This window comes from Ascaphus truei, chromosome 7 (genome assembly GCF_040206685.1).
Source record: "Ascaphus truei isolate aAscTru1 chromosome 7, aAscTru1.hap1, whole genome shotgun sequence".
Classification (NCBI taxonomy): domain Eukaryota; kingdom Metazoa; phylum Chordata; class Amphibia; order Anura; family Ascaphidae; genus Ascaphus; species Ascaphus truei.
The window spans coordinates 42,846,401-42,866,572 of record NC_134489.1 but is presented as its reverse complement, the minus strand read 5'-3'; the positions used below and the strand labels follow the sequence as shown (position 1 = coordinate 42,866,572).

The 20,172-nt window shown below is 51.2% G+C and overlaps 1 protein-coding gene across 5 annotated transcripts in view; it reads right to left on the bottom strand.

Moving 5' to 3' along the window:
* Positions 1 to 20,172, bottom strand: part of LOC142499124 (methanethiol oxidase-like) — a 97,002-nt gene that overhangs the window by 18,089 nt on the left and 58,741 nt on the right. For all 5 annotated transcript variants that reach the window (XM_075608059.1, XM_075608061.1, XM_075608057.1 and 2 more), the window contains exons 4-8: positions 14,346 to 14,531; positions 12,179 to 12,299; positions 11,198 to 11,380; positions 9,332 to 9,513; positions 8,668 to 8,746 (exon numbers count right to left, since the gene is read on the bottom strand). In XM_075608059.1, the coding sequence (XP_075464174.1) occupies positions 8,668 to 8,746; positions 9,332 to 9,513; positions 11,198 to 11,380; positions 12,179 to 12,299; positions 14,346 to 14,531 (751 nt within the window). The remainder of the gene's footprint in view (positions 1 to 8,667; positions 8,747 to 9,331; positions 9,514 to 11,197; positions 11,381 to 12,178; positions 12,300 to 14,345; positions 14,532 to 20,172) is intronic.

Here is a 20,172-nt window from a genome sequence, read left to right as displayed (position 1 = left end):
GAGTGGGCATCAAAGCATCGTTCATTATATTTTGGAGCTCTCTGGATTTCTTCGTTAGGGCTGCAGCTGCTAGCCATTTCCAGGTTTCTTTGTCCTAGACCTACTGACTGTTGGGGATGAAGCAGCGTCTCTGCTCCACTAGCTCTTGCTCCAGTTTCTGGACCTTCTCGTGCTCCCTCTCATACCGAGTCACCTGGCCTCTACGCTCGGCCTCCAGCAATGCTTTGTGTAGCCTTCAGTTTCTCATGCTGCTCTGCAAGGACACACTGGATACTCCGACGTTCTTGCAGCCCTTGTACTTTCTCAGCAGCCTGCAGCTTTTCCTCCTGTACGCAGACCTTGCAGTTTGCTGTGCAGTAGGTGCTCTGCTTGTGTGCGTTGCTCCAATGCTTCTATCTATCTTTTCTTGTTCAAATACTTTCTTCATTTTTTCTGGCTCATGAAGCTCTTCATTCCTTTCACTGACGTGGTCAGTCAAATCTGACTTTTCCTCTTTCAAACTTGTATTTTCTCTTATTAAAGACCCTATAATATTCAGGGCCTCCTCGTAGTCCTCCTTCCCTTTACGCACTTCTGATTTGAGACTCCCGGTCTCCTGGCATGAGACTTCTATCTCTAGGTTGAGGGCGTGAAACTCCTTCTGAGAGACTTCAAGATCCATACTACGGCTGTGGACATCGTTTTGTGAGACTTCCAGCTCCTCTGTGAGACTGTGAAATTCCTTTTTAGAAATGTCCAGTTGTGTGCGGTGACTGCTGATTTCCTGGTGTGAGGCTGTTAGGATGTGCTCACCACAAACGAGACGGGACCACGGTGCTGAGGTGGGAAGGTAGGAACACCACCCACAGCCACGAGGGCACGTCTTGAAAGTAGATTGGTCGGGGATTCCGGATCGGGGCAGGAGAGGTACGGTTGGTAGAGAGTGCCGTTTGCCAAATCCAAGGTTAGAGAGAGGGACGTTGTCGTTTACCGTAAGCCAGGATCGGGATGCCAGAGATGCGGAGAGTCGAGTAGCCGTGTGCCGAGTTCGGGATGCCAGAGGTACAGGAAGACGTAGCGGAAGCCGGTTTGGTACACGAGGAGGTCTGTAAAAATAGAACTAGGGAGGCAGAGAATGGTAAAGACAACTGGAACTATGCTCAGCCAAAGAACCAGTGATTTTGGCAGGTATATAAAGGAGTGAGGGTCCAATAGGATTGCAGCCATAAAGGGGTGTGTAGAAGGAGCCAGCTGCAGCAGGGATAGGTCCCTTATGAGTCCCAGGAGATGAGGCATAAAGGGCAGCAATCTGGCTGCATTCAATAGCAGCAACAGTTTTGTTCACTGTACCTTTAAGAGGCGGTTGCGCCTCTGTGTGGCTGCGCCTCCATGTAGCAGAGCCTGCGGCTGCGTGCGCGGCCCCACGCCCTGATCCGAGGGCAGAAAAGAAAGAAGAACGTGCACGCGCGCGCACTGTGCAGGAACTCGCGCGCCTCTCTCCGGCGTCCCTGCGAGCCACGAGGATGTCAGGCGAGGCAGCAGGTAAGTGGGAGACACGCCGTGAATGGCGTGTCTCCATAATCCTTACAGTACCCCCCCCTTCAGGGGCGACCTCCGGGCGACCATGATAAGGCTTGGAAGGGTTTTTGCGATGAAAAGCCCGTAGAAGCTGAGGAGCGTGAAGATCCCGGTGAGGAATCCATGAACGTTCCTCTGGACCAAACCCCCTCCAGTGAACCAGGTATTGTACTCCTCCTCTGGAAATTCTTGAATCCAGGACAAACTGGACCTCGTACTCCTGTTGACCCGAAATCATAATCGGAGGTGGAGAAGAAGTTTTCTTGGAAAAGCGAGAACTGCGAAACACTGGTTTGAGTAAAGATACATGAAAAACTGGTGGAATCTTCATAGAAGGTGGAAGGCGTAGTTCGTAAGCCACAGGGTTAATCCTCCTAACCACGGGAAAGGGACCGAGGAACTTGGGAGCAAGCTTCATGGTAGGAACCTTCAACCGGATATTCCTAGATGAAAGCCACACCGTGTCCCCTGGAACGAACTCCGGCACTTGTCGTCGAAGGCGATCTGCTTGGAGTTTCTGTCTCCCTGTAGCTACCTTCAAGTTCTCCTGTATCTTAGACCACAAAACCTTCAGGTGAGAGACGTGTTTGTCCACTGCTGGCACCCCTGATGGTAGTGAAGAGAAGGGTAACCGGGAAGGATGGAATCCATAATTTATAAAAAATGGAGATTCTTGGGTAGAGTCGTTGCGGAGAGAGTTCAAGGCAAACTCGGCCCAAGGAAGTAGATCCACCCAGTCCTCCTGTGTATCCGTGATGAAACATCGGAGATATTGTTCTAAGCTTTGATTGACTCTCTCCGTTTGCCCATTGGTCTGTGGATGGTATCCTGAGGAGAACTGAAGGGCGATCCCCAACCTTTTGGAAAAGGCACGCCAAAATCTTGACACGAATTGCGAGCCCCGGTCAGAGACAATGGTAGAAGGAACTCCGTGAAGGCGAAAAATCTCCTGAATAAACACATCTGCCAGCCTGGGGGAATTTGGAAGACCACACAAAGGAACAAGGTGCGTCTGTTTGTAAAAACGATCGATGACCACTAAAATAGTATTCTTCCCTTTGGACTCTGGAAGTTCCACAATGAAATCCATAGAGATATGACTCCAGGGACGATCTGGAATGGGTAATGGAAGGAGTAGCCCAGCGGGTCTGACACGAGGTACCTTGTTACGAGCGCAAATGCTACATGCTTTGACAAACTCCTCTACGTCTTTAGCCCTCTCTGGCCACCAGAAGGTACGTTGAACCAGATCGTTGGTCTTCCGTATCCCTGGGTGTCCTGCCGATTTAGATGAATGACACCACTCGAGGACCTTCTTGCGGTGTTGAGGTGCTGTGTAGAGTCTTCCCTCCGGAACCTTGAGTCCCCTCGGAGTCTGTGACTGTTCCGACTGAATTTTGCTCATGACCTCAAAGGAGTTGGCAGACAGGATACAACTAGAGGGGATAATAGACTCAAGCTGTTCCTCGGACCTGTCATCCGCAAGAAATTGTCGAGATAGAGCGTCCACCTTTAGGTTCTTGGAGCCAGGAATAAAAGAAATAAGAAAATTAAACCGTGAAAAAAACAATGCCCAGCGGGCTTGTCGAGCATTCAACCGACGTGCCCCCTCCAGGTAAAGGAGGTTCTTATGGTCCGTAAGGATGGTAATGGGTGTCTCAGTACCCTCTAAGAAATGTCTCCACTCTTCCAACGCCAATTTGATCGCCAAAAGCTCCCTATTTCCGACATCATAATTCTGTTCGGCGGAAGAGAATTTCTTAGAAAAAAAAGCACAGGGATGCAGTCTGGCTAACGGAGAAGTTCTCTGGGACAGAACAGCCCCAGCCCCAATGTCCGAAGCATCTACCTCCAAGGTGAACGGGAGTCCAGGATCTGGGTGAGTGAGGATGGGAGCAGACACAAAAGCCTTCTTGAGACTCTCAAATGCTTCTTTAGCGGTCACTGACCATGATGACGGATCTGCCCCTTTCTTAGTGAGGGCGGTTATGGAGGATACGGTATCAGAAAAATTGCGGATGAACCGTCGATAATAATTCGCAAAACCTAAAAAGCGTTGCACGGCTTTGAGAGTAGTTGGAAGAGGCCACTCCAAGATAGCTTTAAGTTTCTCCGGATCCATTTTGAAACCGGAATCCGAGATAACGTAACCCAAGAACGCCACGGATTTAAGGTGGAACTGACACTTCTCCAATTTCGCAAAAAGATGGTTCTCCCGCAAACGTAATAGTACTTGTTGAACGTGTTTAATATGATCTTGAGCGGTCTTAGAAAAGATGAGGATGTCATCTAAATAAACAATAAGAAAAGTGTTGAGAATGTCCCGAAAGATCTCGTTGACAAAATCCTGGAAAACTGCTGGTGCATTGCACAACCCGAAAGGCATAACAAGATACTCGTAGTGCGCGTCATGGGTGTTGAAAGCAGTCTTCCACTCGTCCCCCTCTCGTATCCTTACTAAATTGTAGGCACCTCTCAGATCCAATTTAGAAAAGATGGTTGCTCCCTGGAGGCGGTCGAATAATTCTGGAATCAAAGGCAGGGGGTAGCGATTTTTGCGGGTGATATTATTCAAACCCCGGTAGTCTATGCATGGACGGAGAGATCCGTCCTTCTTCTTGACAAAGAAGAAACCTGCTCCTACCGGGGAGGAAGACTTTCTGATGAAACCCCTCTCCAAGTTCTCGGCAATGTAGGTGTTCATAGCCTTTGTCTCTGGGAGAGAGAGGATAAGATCTTCCCCTGGGAAGAGGTGCGCCAGGAAGTAAGTCAATGGGACAATCAAACGGACGGTGCGGCGGTAGTACCTCAGAACGTGCTTTGTCAAATACGTCACGGAAATCCCAGTACACAGAAGGTAAGGAGTTGATCTTCTCGGATATGGTAGACACTCCTCCAATCCTCTAAAAAACCCTGGTACATGTCTTGGCACAAGAAGGAGCCCACTGAACCGGTTCCCGATCCGTCCAGTCGATGCGAGGATTATGAAGTTGAAGCCAGGGAAGACCCAAAATCAACTCAGCAGAGGGCGTGTGGATGACATCGAGAGTAATGATCTCTGTATGGACGTCCACGAACTGCAGTAGGAGAGGTACCGTCTGAAGCGTGATAAATGCTGGCTTTAGAGGTCGACCATCGATGGCCTCCAGACCTACAGGCGTCTCCTTGTTGACAAAAGGGATATTGTTCTGTCTAGCAAAAGTTTCATCAATGAAATTACCTGCAGAACCGGAATCAATGAACGCCCGTGCCTGGGTGTGGAAACCCTCTCCAGACAGCATTATAGGTAAGACTATCCTGGTGGGAAGGATGTTTTGGATGATGGAAGAAGGGGTCAGTATTCCCAATGAAACTCTCCCGGAACTCAGTGGGAGCTGGCGTTTCCCAGTCTATGGGGACACTGGGACACGGCGTGAGTGGAATTGCCACAGTACATGCAAAGACCGGCCGTGCGCCTACGTAACTTCTCAGCCGGAGATAGTCTGTTGCCCCCCAACTGCATGGGTTCAGGAATCTCCCCGGAAGGTGACGGAGCCACGAAGGAGGGTGCAAGAGTTCTTGGAACCCGTAAACGATAATGAGAACGTTCGTATTTACGTTCCAGCAGGCGTTGATCCACCCGAATAGCCAGAGCGATTAAGTCCTCTAGGTTAGTAGGACGATCTCGTGCGGCGAGCTCGTCCTTTAGGGTCTCCGATAATCCTTGCCAGAACGCGGAAGATAGGGCGTCATCGTTCCAACCCGTCTCAGCAGCAAGAGTGCGAAACTCCACCGCATATACAGCAACCGAACGGTCTCCCTGGTTAATGTGGTGAAGAGCAGAAGCTGCCGTTAACTTCCATGCTGGTGTATCAAAAACTCTTCGGAATTCCTCAATGAAGAGATCGATGTCCTGTGTGAGCGCCCCTTGTGGCTCCCAGATGGGAGAGGCCCATGCCAGTGCCTGGTCGGTGAGAAGGGAGTAGATGTAGCCAACCCTGGAGACAGAAGACACAAAGCAAGAGGGAGAGAGACGAAATTGTACAAGACATTGGTTAATGAATCCCCGACATCCTTGAGGATCCCCCGCATAATGTCTTGGTGGTGGAATACGTGGTTCCGGAGTGAACGGAGATAACGAAAAAGGATTAGGCTGTGCAGGGGGTGCCACGAGTGGAGATTGCCGAGAGAGGGTTCGGACCTGAAGAGTAAGAGAGTGGAGGCTTTGCTGTATGGTATCCATCCGTCTATCGGATTGCTCCAAATAAGTCTCTAATCTGGTAAACAGAGCAGTATGGGCATTTAAAGTCCGATCCACCTCAGCTTGGTCCATGTTTGTTGGGCTGAGCATAATGTTAGGATGTGCTCACCACAAACGAGACGGGACCACGGTGCTGAGGTGGGAAGGTAGGAACACCACCCACAGCCACGAGGGCACGTCTTGAAAGTAGATTGGTCGGGGATTCCGGATCGGGGCAGGAGAGGTACGGTTGGTAGAGAGTGCCGTTTGCCAAATCCAAGGTTAGAGAGAGGGACGTTGTCGTTTACCGTAAGCCAGGATCGGGATGCCAGAGATGCGGAGAGTCGAGTAGCCGTGTGCCGAGTTCGGGATGCCAGAGGTACAGGAAGACGTAGCGGAAGCCGGTTTGGTACACGAGGAGGTCTGTAAAAATAGAACTAGGGAGGCAGAGAATGGTAAAGACAACTGGAACTATGCTCAGCCAAAGAACCAGTGATTTTGGCAGGTATATAAAGGAGTGAGGGTCCAATAGGATTGCAGCCATAAAGGGGTGTGTAGAAGGAGCCAGCTGCAGCAGGGATAGGTCCCTTATGAGTCCCAGGAGATGAGGCATAAAGGGCAGCAATCTGGCTGCATTCAATAGCAGCAACAGTTTTGTTCACTGTACCTTTAAGAGGCGGTTGCGCCTCCGTGTGGCCGCGCCTCCGTGTAGCAGTGCCTGCGGCTGCGTGCGCGGCCCCACGCCCTGATCCGAGGGCAGAAGAGAAAGAAAAACGTGCGCGCGCGCGCACTGTGCAGGAACTCGCGCGCCTCTCTCCGGCGTCCCTGCGAGCCACGAGGATGTCAGGCGAGGCAGCAGGTAAGTGGGAGACACGCCGTGAACGGCGTGTCTCCATAATCCTTACAGAGGCATCCAGCTCTATGCGGAGAATATGAACCTCATTCTGCGATATGTCCAACTTTGTCCGGATACTGTTGACCTCCTGGCGAGAAACATCCAGCTCTATATTGAGTGTATGGACCTCTTTCTGGAAGATCTCCCGCTCGGTACCTAGACTGTGAAACTCTTTCTGGGAGACTTCCAGCTCGGCACGGAGACTGCGAATCTCTATGCGAGAGACTTCGAGCTCAGTACCGAGGCTGACCAACTCCTTTCGAGAGCCTCCGAGCTCTGCACCGGGACCGAGAGACTCCTTCTGAGATAGTCCAAGCTCTACACTGAGATGGAGGGCCTTCTTTTGATCCTGCTTCTGCTGCAAGTCAGCAAGAACTTCATGCAAGCGGGTCTGTTTCTTGGCCATGGTGGTAATAATAGTGCTCGCCGTCTTCAGCTCAGTCGTCAGGTCTTCTAAGACACTACATAGACAATGCTCTGTGTTCATCACAGTCCCATAGTAAATTGCAAATGTGAGCAGACCACTCTATAGCTCATCGTTCACTTCTATCTCCTTTTCCAATCATTCATGGAGGAGATCACAGTCATGCCTGGCATTTTGCAGTGCATCTTCAGGGCTGGTCAAGGGATCGTGAATTACTTGTTCCAGCTCCGCTTCCCTGGTATAGTTTGTTATGGGTACACAACGTCTGCCTTGGGCCCTCTGGATATTTTGTCATTCCCGGCATCTCGGTCCCCCTTTTTCTCCGTGGGACCTGCGGACGTGTCTGCAACTTCCCGGTAAGCTGAGAACCTCGTTTCTTTTTCGTCCTTTTTACTTTGGACAACTCCGTCCCATCAGGGGTACTGGGGTCTCCTTTGTTTGAAACTTCAGCTGCTTCACTGCACTCACCAGGCTTTTCTTACATTAGCTGGCGGAAATACTCGGCGTTCAGCTGTTCCGGCTCTTGCTACCGCCAATCATAGTCACGGTTGTAGAGACCTGTCTTTTCAGTGCGTATGGCGAGTTCAGGCAGCTCCACCAATTTATGGGGGTTTTGTGGATGTGTCGCATTCCTGGGCCCCCATAACTGATATCTTCCACCTCATCAGTATCCTCGCAGGACTGGAAGAGACACTCTTCCGTGTGGCCGGGTTCATTACTGAAACACCACATTTGGCCTCCATTTTAGTGGTATCAGGAGTATTCTTCCCCCCTGACCTCGGGAGGCGCTATTGCAGTGATTTTTCCGTGTATGCTAGAACCCCAGCTGATAGTCCTACAGGTGAGCAGATTTCCCTTGCAGAGTTCTTAGCTCTCACAGGTGTCTGTAGACTCTTTCTTAGTGGCCATTTTAAGAATCCACAGGTTTTTTTGCACATGTTGTGGGGTACACTTTGGTCACACAGTCAGTGAGTCAGTAACTTGTGTGGGTCACCGTCTGTCCCCATCCCCCCAGTCAGACTGTGGCATTGTAGCTTTCTCCAGTGCAGTGTAGCTTTCCTGCCTGGATGTGTAGCCCTTTAATTCTGGTCACTTCTGCGCGTGATTTGTTTGTTCTTGGTTTTGTTTCTCACGCTGTTGTAGGAACTGTATGCTGCAAAACCGCCAAACATTTTCCCGGATGCTCTCCGGGGTCCATTTGAAATTCAAGGGCCACCTCTCATCCAACTCCTGACACCATATGTAAGAGACATGTGCAGAGGTACAACCAGGGAGACATATATGGGGAAAATAACCCATGGCTTTTATTCAGCCCGTAGCTTTAAGGAAGCACACAAATAAATAAACAGCCTATCCCTGTGTAAGGAATAACTGACTCTCCCAGTCCCTATCTGCAGGCTGGGAGGAGAGGTCTCTTGCCAACCAATAACCCCAAAGTCCAAAGAGGCACCTGTAAGCAGAGTGCTCTTTATGTCAGTCTGGGTTGTGTCCATTTGGGGCCATCCTCTGGCAGGTTCCAGGGTTCGCTGTGTTATTATGTGAGTACACTAACTCCCTGTGCCCACCACTCACCTGGCATATCTGGCAGCATCCAGCCTTCCACCTTCTTACTTGGCACCTGGATCACCTTCTCTGCTGCCCACGTGGCATCCTATAGCAAGAAGAGACCAATGAGGAGGTGACAGAGACAGTGACACAGGGTTCATATGGCTCATCGAGTGTGACCCCCCTACTTATGGACAGTGACAAGGAGAAAGTACCCATGCCCATTCAGTCTGTCCTTCTCACTACTGGGTGATAGTCAAACAAGATCAATAGTTTAAAGAGCCTGTCCCTCCCACAACAAGGTGACACAGGCAGAGGGTACATACAGCCCATGGATGCTCTCCCTTTACGCGTGTTAGTTACTTTAAGCTCCCTTCATAGGCCTGCCTCCCTCTCTATACCAGTCTGCTCCTGCCTCCCTCTCTATACCAGTCTGCACCTGCCTCCTCTCTATACAAGTCTGCTCCTGCCTCCCTCTCTATACCAGTCTGCTCCTGGCTCCCTCTATCCCCATTTGTCTCCCTCAGATCTCCTCCTCCCTGTGCCGGTCTCATCCAGATCTCTTCCCCCTCTGCACTTCTCCCCCAGATTTCCACCTTCTCTCCCTGCCCGTCCCCCCCACATCTCCTCTCCTTGCCCTTCACTCCTAGACCTCCCCCATATCTCCCCCCACCCCCGGTTCTGTTCTTACTTGGGTCTTGTAGAAGCGGAAGACGGAGCTGCCCAGGGCACAGCCCACCAGGCCTTGGTCTGCATCGGGATTGTGCAGGAATCGGGCCTCCATCGGGATGAGAGCATCCTGCCCCAGGTCAATCGTCTGTATCTGAGTGTGGCGGGTCCAGTCCCATACATGCAGGCTATGACCGTACAAACCTGAGCGAGGGTGAGTAAGTGTGTAAACGTAAGATCCTTGCAGCAGCGATGACACAGTCTCGCGTATCAATATGTATTGCGATTAAATAATAACATTTGCTTCCATCATTAACCCTTTCACCACCAGAAGGGCGAGCAAACCAAGAGCCGAACACTGAACACCACAAGATCAAATATAATAAAACATACTTTGTTCCTCCAAATGCTTCTGGAACAGAAAAGTGCCGGAGGATCCGACACCGAGGAACACAATCATAGGAACCTAGAATGTGACGGCAAGTAAGAACCACATCGCTCCCCCAGTCTGCCCAGTCTCCCCCAGTCTGCCCAGTCTCTCACCGTCTGCCCAGTCTCTCACCGTCTGCCCAGTCTCTCACCGTCTGCCCAGTCTCTCACCGTCTGTTCAGTCTCCCCCAGACTCCCCCAGTCTGCCCCAGACTCCCCCAGTCTGTCCCAGTCTGTCCCAGCCTCCCCAAGTCTGCCCAGGCTCCCCAAGTCTGCCCAGGCTCCCCCAGTCTGCCCAGGCTCCCCCAGTCTGCCCAGGCTCCCCCAGTTCGCCCAGGCTCCCCTAGTCTGCCCAGGCTCCCCCAGTCTGCCCAGGCTCCCCCAGTCTGCCCAGGCTCCCCCAGTCTGCCCCAGGCTCCCTCAGTCTGCCCCAAGCTCCCCCAGTCTGCCCCAGGCTCCCCCAGTCTGCCCCAGGCTCCCCCAGTCTGCCCCAGGCTCCCCAAGCCTGCCCAGGCTCCCCCAGTCTGCCAGGCTCCCCCAGTCTTTCCCCAGTCTGCCCCAGTCTGCCCAGGCTCCCCTAGTCTGCCACAGCCTCCCCCAGTCTCTCCCCAGTCTGCCCAGGCACCCCCAGTCTTCCCAGTTTCCCTCAGTCTGCCCAGTTTTCCCCCGTTTGCAGTCCACCCAGTCTCCCCCAGTCTGCCCAGGCTCCCCCAGTCTGCCCAGGCTCCCCAAGTCTGCCCAGTCCCTTACTGCTGTAAAACCTCAGACCCTATTAAAGCTGCAAACCAAGCAATATCCTACGTGTGTGTTTAATAAATCAGTTCTGTTCTATGAGAAAATACTTGTGGCATTATTTTATTTTTATAAACCACAATGAATGATATTCTTAATGTATTACAATGTAACAAGATTTTTTTGTTTCTATAGCAAGTCACATCCCCTTCCTCTTCTGAAACAGGCTCTGCCCTGCCCTCTCTCTAGCAGTGCACAAATTCTATCTAGTGACTGCCTGGTCACATGCTCTTCCCCACAGAATTTTGCATCTTTGGTCCTCTTCTGCTGCACTGACTGCCATTTAGTGAACACCCGAGACGAATCTTTGCAGATCGATCGGCAACTTAGCTAATTAGTTATCATTGTGTGGATTGTATTGATGCACATATTACGGGTGGGATGGGGGGGGGGGTGGTCTGCGGCAGCTTGGTTTGCTGCTTTTAGGGGCTTATTTTCTAACAATTTTGGCCACTTTGGCGGGTGTAAAATAAGCCCCTTAATCTTAAAGCTAATCGGGGATTGGTGTAATAATTTACAGTCTAATTTTGCAGTTTCATTGTTAACTGAAAATCTGAATATTTGACGAACTAAATAAGGCTGCCCCCATAACAGCTTGTGGGGGGAGGGGGGCTGGGGGCAGAGTCGCAGAGGGGAAGTATATGGTAGCTCGGATCCTGTCCCTTACCGGCTGCTACGTCCTCCATCCTGAAACCGCGGTTGACGACTTTAGGGGCCGCCATCTCCGTGCTGATCATGACGTTGTGACGTGGCTGGTACCAGAAGTCATAGCCAAAAGGGGCGGCTTGTCCCTCAACCTCCCAGTTCCCCTTCACCTCAAAGGTTTCACCGTCCAGCAGCACGAAGCCTCCTGAGATACACAGAGCCGGAAACACAGCATTAGTCACAAAGAATGGCCGAGAAGGAACAGCACTACCTGTGAAGTGGGAGAACCAGGGCTCGCAATCCTTCTGCCTTCCCTGTGCACAATTAGATTGTAAGCTCCTAGAGCCAGATGGAGGTTATTTACTGCAGTCTCACGGTAGCAAACTTGGGACAGACCTAGATTTACCAAAGGAAAAAATCCAAATGCTTTCCATGTAGTAAAATAACAGAGGCGGGAGGAGGGGGTGTGATGCCTCTCATTGGACCAACAAGTTGTTAATATGTTACAAGCTTTCCAACCTCTCGGGGTCCTTCATCGGGTCGGGAGAACCCTACTTCCCTGCACTTCCTGCTCTTTGAGGAACAAAGTGCTGTTTTTTGCACCAGTTCTGCACCTGGGAGACTTTAGTAAATATAGTCCTTATGGCGCAGGAAACATTACCTGAATCGCACTGCGAGAAAAATCCACTGAAACAACAAAACCAGCCCCAGAGTATGAACAGAATATGTGCTGGTGCTGCGGGGTGAGTTCTGATCCATAACACCCAGGTCAGGATGAAGAATGGTTGGTTCCAAAATGCTGGAAAAGGGCTTTTTTTTTGTGCAAAACCTTATTGGGAAATGATGCTTTGGGCGTTATTTACCACGCTATGCATCTTATGTAAATATTAGCATTTCCCCAAGTTCCACATGAAACTAAAGATTCATCTCGCTGGATGTGCGCTTTCCCCCCCTCCGTGTCTGTGTCACCATGTTTGTGTGGGTGCAGGGGTGGTGTTATCACCTTTGGAATTTCCCGAGGGGTCCCCCATGGCGCTGATCATGATCTCCCCGCTGCCCAGGCAGTGCGTCGTGTGCAGATTCGCCAGGTTACATGTCCAAAAAATATCCACTGGTTCCACCACCTGCAGAGAGGGGGGAGCCTGAGAATAAAGCTTATAGCACAAGTACATAGCACCGACCGAGCACGTGGCTTAATAAAAAGGATCTAAAATGGTATGAAACATTTATGCCGAGCTGCTTGGACTGTGCCTTGGAAAGAGTTAAACACTATTTATGCTCTAAACTAAACAGCGGGAGAGGATTCCTAAAATAAGTCTCTTTCTTTAAAAGGGAAATGTAAAAAATAAGTGGTACTCTGATCCCCCGGTAACATCAGAGCCCTAATACCATCAGACTTTGACCCGTGATGTGACCTTTGTAGAGGCCGGGCACTAGGGTCTGTGTGCTACGTTAATCGGAGCGGTCTGAATGGGAATATTTCTTCTTTCATTGGAAACCATGAGCTATTAGTTCTTTGTGACTACAACCTTGACTGCCATAGTGTCAAACCATGCCCATAGGGCATGGTGTACCACTGTGCCAATCAATTGGTTTATTGGGGGTAGGGGTTGTTGCCCTGGGGAGGGTGGTTAGGCCTCCGGGGTATGTAGTGGGAGGGAGGGTTAACCCTTTAACTACCATAGTGGTTAATAACCGCTAAGGTGATTAAGGGCTGAGTGCCGAATAGTTTGTTTTTATATTTTACTGTCGGTGCCCACTGAAGAAGAGGAAGATGAGGGGGACGAGGACGGCCTTCATCCTGGCAGCAGTAAGTACAACTTTAATTTTCTATGCGGACTGGGTAATGTTTTCGTTATGTTTTATTTTTTAATGGGCAAAGGAGCTATTATCCATATATGGATAACAGGGATTTTGTCCGTTACTGTACTGTATGTGTTGGGGGGATGTTCAATGTATTGTATTGATGTTTGTATTGTAATGTTTATTGGGGGTAGAGGAGGTGGGTGAAGGGGGTAGTTGCCCCAGGGTGGGCAGTTAGGCCTCTCAGGTGGGTAGTGGGGGGTTAACCCTTTCATTAGCATAGTGTTTACTACCGCTATGGTAATGAAGGGGTTAACCCCTCCCGCAACCTTCCCAGTGGGCCTACCCACCCACCATGGGGCAACTACCCCTTTCACTCACCCCCTCTACCCTCAATAAACCAGGTAGTCTGGCTTAACCCCTTTATTGCCTTAGCGGTTAGCCGCTAAGGTAATGAAGCTGCTTTTATTTTAATAACAGCATTGTAGTAGGGGGTCTCCGGAGCCGAACCGCATTAATTTCAGCCTTGGTGACCCCCCTGCTTCCCGAGTAATAGACCCCGTTATGGGGTGCCGGTATCCCCCGGCTTTGTTTAAATCACCCGGTCACATGGGCCGTGACACAGGATAATTTAACATGGCTGCTGGGATACCAGCACCCCATAACGGGGCCTGTAACTCGGGAAGCAGGGGGTCCCCAAGGCTGAAATTAATCCGGAGACCCCTGCTACAATACTGTATTGTTAAAATAAAAGCCCCGCGATCGCCTGTTAGAGGCGCGCTGGGAGAGTGACTGATTCAGCCTGTCTCTTAGTGCGCGTCTCTTACAGACAGGTGCAGGTAGGATTCACACAGCGCGAGTCCCATTAAAACGCAAGGACCCCCACTGTGTTAATCCGATGGGCCATTGCAGCCTGCTATGGACTATCTAGCAGAGTGTTTGCGAGATGCTCAGGGATTTTCCTCAGACATTGGGCCAGAACAAACAGTTGCATCTGTATACACTATACACAGTGAGATCCCACCTCTGTCTCCTCCAGGGACCTAACCTTCTAGAACCCTCCTATATATTCTTCTATCACGCCACTATCACTAGGCAGAAGTAGGCGGGGTTATGATTCTGCCTTGTCACTCAGAACCTTGTGATGGGGAATGGGTGTTACCCTGTGTGGGACCACAAAGTTAACGCTTTAGTGCCTCTGTAATCCCAAAGGGGGGTTACAATTCTTTAAACATGTTTGTAACGGTAACATAATGTTCTCAGCATTATTTTGTGCCCAGGAAATGCCTGAAACGAGAGGTGACTCCATGTATTTTTTCCTTGGTAAAATATTCTATAAATAAAAGTCTGTAATGATACTTGCGCACCTTGTGCATGCGTGGAGCGCGCTGGTCGGTGCCCACGTCCACCACGTAGACACGTGAGGAGATGAGGCCGAGTAGGATCAGCCGGTTCCTGGATTTCGTGGCGTCTCCGTAGCAGCTGCTGCAGGTGTTCCATCCCAAGTGATGCAGCTCGTCATTCATATTGGGCATCGGCAGGCGGTGTATGACCTGCGCGGGAAACACATGACCAGGACGCATTGTACAATGATACTGAGCATCAGCACACAACAGAAAGCCGTATGTGCAAAGGTAATTTTTTTTCCAGGTTACACTAGTTTAGTTAAGAGGGGTGAAGAGGGAGAAAGAGGGAGTGAAGAGGGAGAAAGGGGGTGGCCCGGTATTAAAGGGATTGCACCCCATTTGGCCATCCCCTGACCTCACCAGGGAGACAAGGGGTTAACTGGGCTGCGGTCCAGAAATGTGATTTAACCCTTGTTATAACATGAAAATGTATATTCCCCTGTCCCCATGCTTTATTGTGATATCTGGTTATATCGGTGTCTGCATCACACATACACTGGGATCCATCCGGGAGTGCAAGGGTTAATAGTTCTTTAGTGATTATAGCCCTTTGTGTAATTTTCCCGCCTTTTCAGGCACCATTTTGCAGAGTCCCATAGGCCGCCATTAGAGCTCCATGCATTTCAATGGCGGATCTTGCTGTTTTGGACCTGTTTCCCTCGAAGACCAGCAGATGGCGTCCAAGAGGAGGAGTGGCGGTTTCCCATTGTAAGTCAATGGGCTCATTGACTTCAATGGTGATTCCTCAACGGCGCTTTCTAGGAACGAGTTGGCTGCCGTCCAAAACGCAAAACCGCAAAGCGGATACTTTTTCTGAAAAAGAGCTTTGATCACTTATTAGTCAAGTTCAACGTTAAGTGGCGTGAGAATCTACAGTTTTAGGGCACCCAGAAATAAAATTCTTTTTGCCCCTAGTCCCTAGACCTCCCCCACTCGACCACCACTGGGTCCCCGTATCCTGGACCGCCGAGAAGGGTCGTGCCGAGAGAGCGGGTCGCGCCATAGGTTCCAATGGCGGCGGCAGAAACAGCTCAGGAATTCGACTAAGTGTAAAAAGCTAAAAACCATGAATCCATACCTCCGGTTCCGGAGGGTCCTGAGGGCCATGGTTTGGGGTATCTGTAGGCACTGTTCCGGCATGGCTGCAGACCCTCTTGGACCAACCCGACGGAGTATGGACCCCCTTGAAAGTTCGGGGAATTCTCCCATAGACTCCAATGGCGGCCAATTTCCATTGACCGGCTATGGCGGAGAAACCCCATAGACTTCAAAGGTGGCGATGCCCCGTTGAAAGTCTATGGCGGCGGTTTGCCATTGAAAGTCTATGGCGGCGGAGCCCATTGTTTTCAATGGGGATTTATTGAATAACCGTGATTTAATTTACAGCGGAGTTTTTTGTATTAAAATAGGAAACGGTTTAAGGTGTATTTGTGTAACTCCGGTTCCGAAGGTCATAGCGGGCTGAAACTCGGACCAAATGGTGTCCCAGTTCCGGCATTAAGTTCTGGGTAGTTTGGACCCGCTAGGCCCAACGGAACCGGATATTTTAATATGTTTGTATTTTACCTATAACACTGTATCCCAAGGCAGGGATAAAACCCAGAGGAAATTCCTTTGCATACAAGGAAGCATATGGTCAGAGAGGCGACCCAGTGTCTAGGACTTAAGTGTTGTTCAAAGGATTTTGTCACCCTCACTGTTTACCTGAGGGCGGAGATGACTCAAACCAGAGCAGTCCAGGAGTGTCACATTTTACACCTTCCAACAAAGAGTATCCTGCCAGAAACTCCATTTGGTAGACTGGCTGGCATTCCTGATGTAAATGTGGGGCTACAGAAATGAGACCCCAGGGTCCTAGTGCGCATGAGCTAACTAGCAGGGGGGCATGGATTAAAATGTGTTCCCACGTTAAAGATTGGATACAGGTAATTGTTGTCCAATCACCTGTACTTAATGTTAAGGATAGGGTCACAAAAGACATATAAACTGTGGTCAACCCTATATCCTTTGTCTTCTATACCATCTTGATTGTACCTGATTGCTGGAGAATTGCTATTTGATACTTCTCATTCCCCACCCCCAAGTAAGTGCTACTTCTTGCCTGTTACTGTACTATTTTGCTGTGTTCACCTATTTAAGGAATAAATATACTTTATTATATCTAAGCCTCGTTCAGTTCAACCCAGTTATTTGGTGTATTATTATAGCCTGTCACAAAGCTCCCGTCACAGGCTTATAATAAAAACTGGTGGCAGCGGCGGGATTGAATTGGACCTGTATTACAGTGTACTGCGGGATACTGTAATATAGTGGGAACTCGATGGTAATTGTGAGTTCCTGGGACTAAAGATATTGAACACACGGTAGTGCAACAAGTAACACAAGTTGTAACACCACCTCACTGCTGTGACCCAGAACCATGAGTGAAGAGGAAGGCTCATACTACCTGAGGACTAGAACTCAGCTGAAAGACAAGTGCCATGACTATGGACTGGAATATGAGAACCAGGAGGTCGCAGACATGATAGCAGCAATCACGGACTATGAAGCCCGGCTTGCAGAGCCTCAGGATATGGCTCAGCTTGCCCTTGTACAGCCGCCCGGAGATCAGGGAAGGAACCCAGTGCCGGGGCGGCAGAATTCCGGGGAGGGGACAAGTGCACCTCCCAGGACCAGTGCAACAGGAGGGGCACTGGTGGCTGCGGCTACCAGTCTGTTTACCCCTGAAATGTTGGCACTGATTACTGCGTGGGGCGACCCAGGGACACTGGAGGAGCGGCTACAGTTTATCTCTATTGCAGTGAACAGACCTGCTTATTGCCCCCCGGTCCAACCCCGCAAAGATGAACTCCAACTGGACAAGCACAGTCTCACCAAGTACGTGGAAGGCACTGATCAGATTGACAGTTTCTTAAAGAACTTTGAAACACAGTGCCGGCGGTACAAGGTGCTTCCCCAGCATAGGGTTGCACGCATGGACCCCTTACTGTCCGGCTTGGCTAAGCAGACGATGATGGCGCTTCCAGAGGAGTATGCTGATGATTATGACCACCTGAAAGAACTATTGCTATTTCAGCACAGTTTTACCCCTGAAGCTTACCGGGGTAAATTCCGGCTGGAGGAGAGGCAGCCTCTGGAGTCCTACGTCACCTATGTGACCCGCATGGCTTTATACGGGATCCGCTGGGTGGAGGGCTTTGAGGCCAGGACTTACCAATGCCTGCTGGACCTCATCTTTCAGGAGCAGCTCATGCAGCAGTGCCCGCCGGCGGTGAGGGCTTGGGTGTATGACAAAAAGCCCAAGACTTACACGGAGGCGGCGAGGCTAGCAGATGATTATGTGGCCAGCCGATCCCTGATGCCCACCAAGGCACCAGCCAAAGCGGCGGCAGCGGCGCCGGCCAAGAAATCTGCTAATACCCCCCAATGGACTCAGAGGCCGCCTGCGGGCAGCAGTCCACAGAAGGCGGGGGAGCTCCGGCACGAGCGCCGGTGCTACAACTGTAACAGCACTGGTCACCTCAGACCAGACTGCCCTGCAACCCAGCGGACCCCATCGGGGGCAACGCACCCCAGCTGCAAAGCCGGTAGCCCGCGTGCAGGTGGCTTCCACCAAAGAACCCGGACCTGTCATGGAAACTACTCCCAGCGAGACGTCCCATGTCACCCCTATCCCGGTTTCATCGGTGCCTACAGCCAGGAGCGGAGGACATCTCAGCGCGGACCTGCAGCAGACGGACGGCCGGAGCAGACATCTCACCCCGGTCACAGTCGGTGACCGGCAAACAGTCGGCTTGCTGGATTCAGGTGCTGCAGTGACCCTGGTCCGACCTGATATGGTCCGGCCAGAGGAATTGCTCCCAGGCCCTGGGATGCAGATCACTGTGGCCGACGGAGAGCCACGTTTCTTGCAAGTGGCCAGAATCTTTTTGGATTGGGGGGAGGGCAAGGGTGTGTGGGAGGTGAGGTTTTTACCCGGTTTGGATGCCGATGTTCTTCTTGGCAACGATCTGGGACCGATGACCTGCACCTACGACTGGGTGCCCAAGCCCGCTGCAGTGGCGGCGGTTACCCGGAGCCAGACAGCGGCAAAGGCAGCGGCGCCAGTCCCCCAGTCTTTGGGACCAACGTTAGCAGAGGGCGCAGAGGAGCCTGGGGAGGTAAGCCAGGATCAGTTGCAACCACAGACTGACTTACTGTTCCCCCTCACCCTTCCCCATTCTCCGGACAATGACATGACTGGGGGGTGGCCAGACTTAGGAGCCCAGTTTAGGGTGGCAGTGAAGACAGACCCTACCCTGGCCGGCGTGAGACTTCGGGCGTCCGAATCTCAGGCAGGGGAAGGCACTGAGCACTGCCTATGGCATAAGGGACTCCTGTATAGAGAGGAAGGGAACCCGGGGATAGAGGAGGGGGTGACCGGTAAGCGACAGCTAGTAGTGCCCCAGGGGTACCGACAGCAATTGTTACGGGTAGCTCACTCTATTCCATTAGCGGGACATCAGGGGGTCACCAGAATGCGAGCCCAGTTATTACAGCGTTACTACTGGCCGGGGGCATCACGGGATGCGAGCAATTTCTGCCGCTCTTGTGATGCCTGCCAGCGAGTGGGTAAGGCGGGCGACCGTGTGAAGGCACCCCTGAAGCCCCTACCGATAATAGGGGAACCCTTCCAGAAGGTAGCGATGGACCTTATAGGACCCCTTATGATTCCTAGCAGGTCAGGGAAGAGCTACATCCTCACGGTGGTGGACTTTGCCACCCGGTACCCTGAGGCGGTAGCGCTTGGCACCATAAATGCCAAGACAGTGGCAGCAGCTTTGCTTAACATTTTTGCTAGGGTAGGTTTCCCTAGTGAGATCCTAACCGATCAAGGGTCGCAGTTCATGAGTGAACTGTTACATTGTCTCTGGGATGCATGCGGTGTACAGCACCGGCGCACTACCCCTTACCATCCCCAGACAAACGGATTATGTGAGAGGTTTAACGGTACCCTGAAGCAGATGCTTCGGACCTTTATAGAGGCGGAGGGGAAAGACTGGGAGATTCATTTACAGCACTTGCTGTTTGCCTACCGAGAGGTACCACAGGAATCTACAGGCTTCTCCCCCTTTGAGCTACTATATGGCCGCAGGGTACGTGGACCTCTGGACCTATTCCATGAGGGATGGGAAGAGGAGGCTACTGCTACTGATGCTTCAGTGATCCAGTATGTAGTAGATCTCAGAGACCGGTTAGAGATGCTCATGGGGGTGGCCCAGGACCACCTCAGGGCTGCTCAGACCAAGCAGAAGCAATGGTATGACCAGCATGCCCGTAGCAGAGAATTCATCCCAGGACAACAGGTGCTTGTTCTCAAACCCACTCGGGAGAACAAGCTGATGGCTGCCTGGTCAGGACCGTACCCGGTTATCCGAAAGGTGAATGAGTGCAACTATGTTGTACAGGTAGAGCCTGAAAGGCACAAGACATATCACATTAACATGTTGAAAGAGTACAGAGCACAGAGTATGGGAGCAGTGCTGGCCATTGGTAGCCCACTGCTGGAGGATCCGGCGAGCAATGCTCTGCCTGATCTCCTAGGGGAGGCTAGGCAGGGAAACACTGTGGAGCAGGTGGAGATAGGGGCACAGTTGAGTGCTAGGCAGAAGGAAGAAGCCAGGGACATGCTAGCTAAGTATAGGGCCCTCTTCACTGACATGCCAGGGACCACACATCTCACCAAACACCCAGTGCACACAGGGGACCTGCAGCCTCTGCATAAGCACGCTTACAGAGTGTCAGCAGA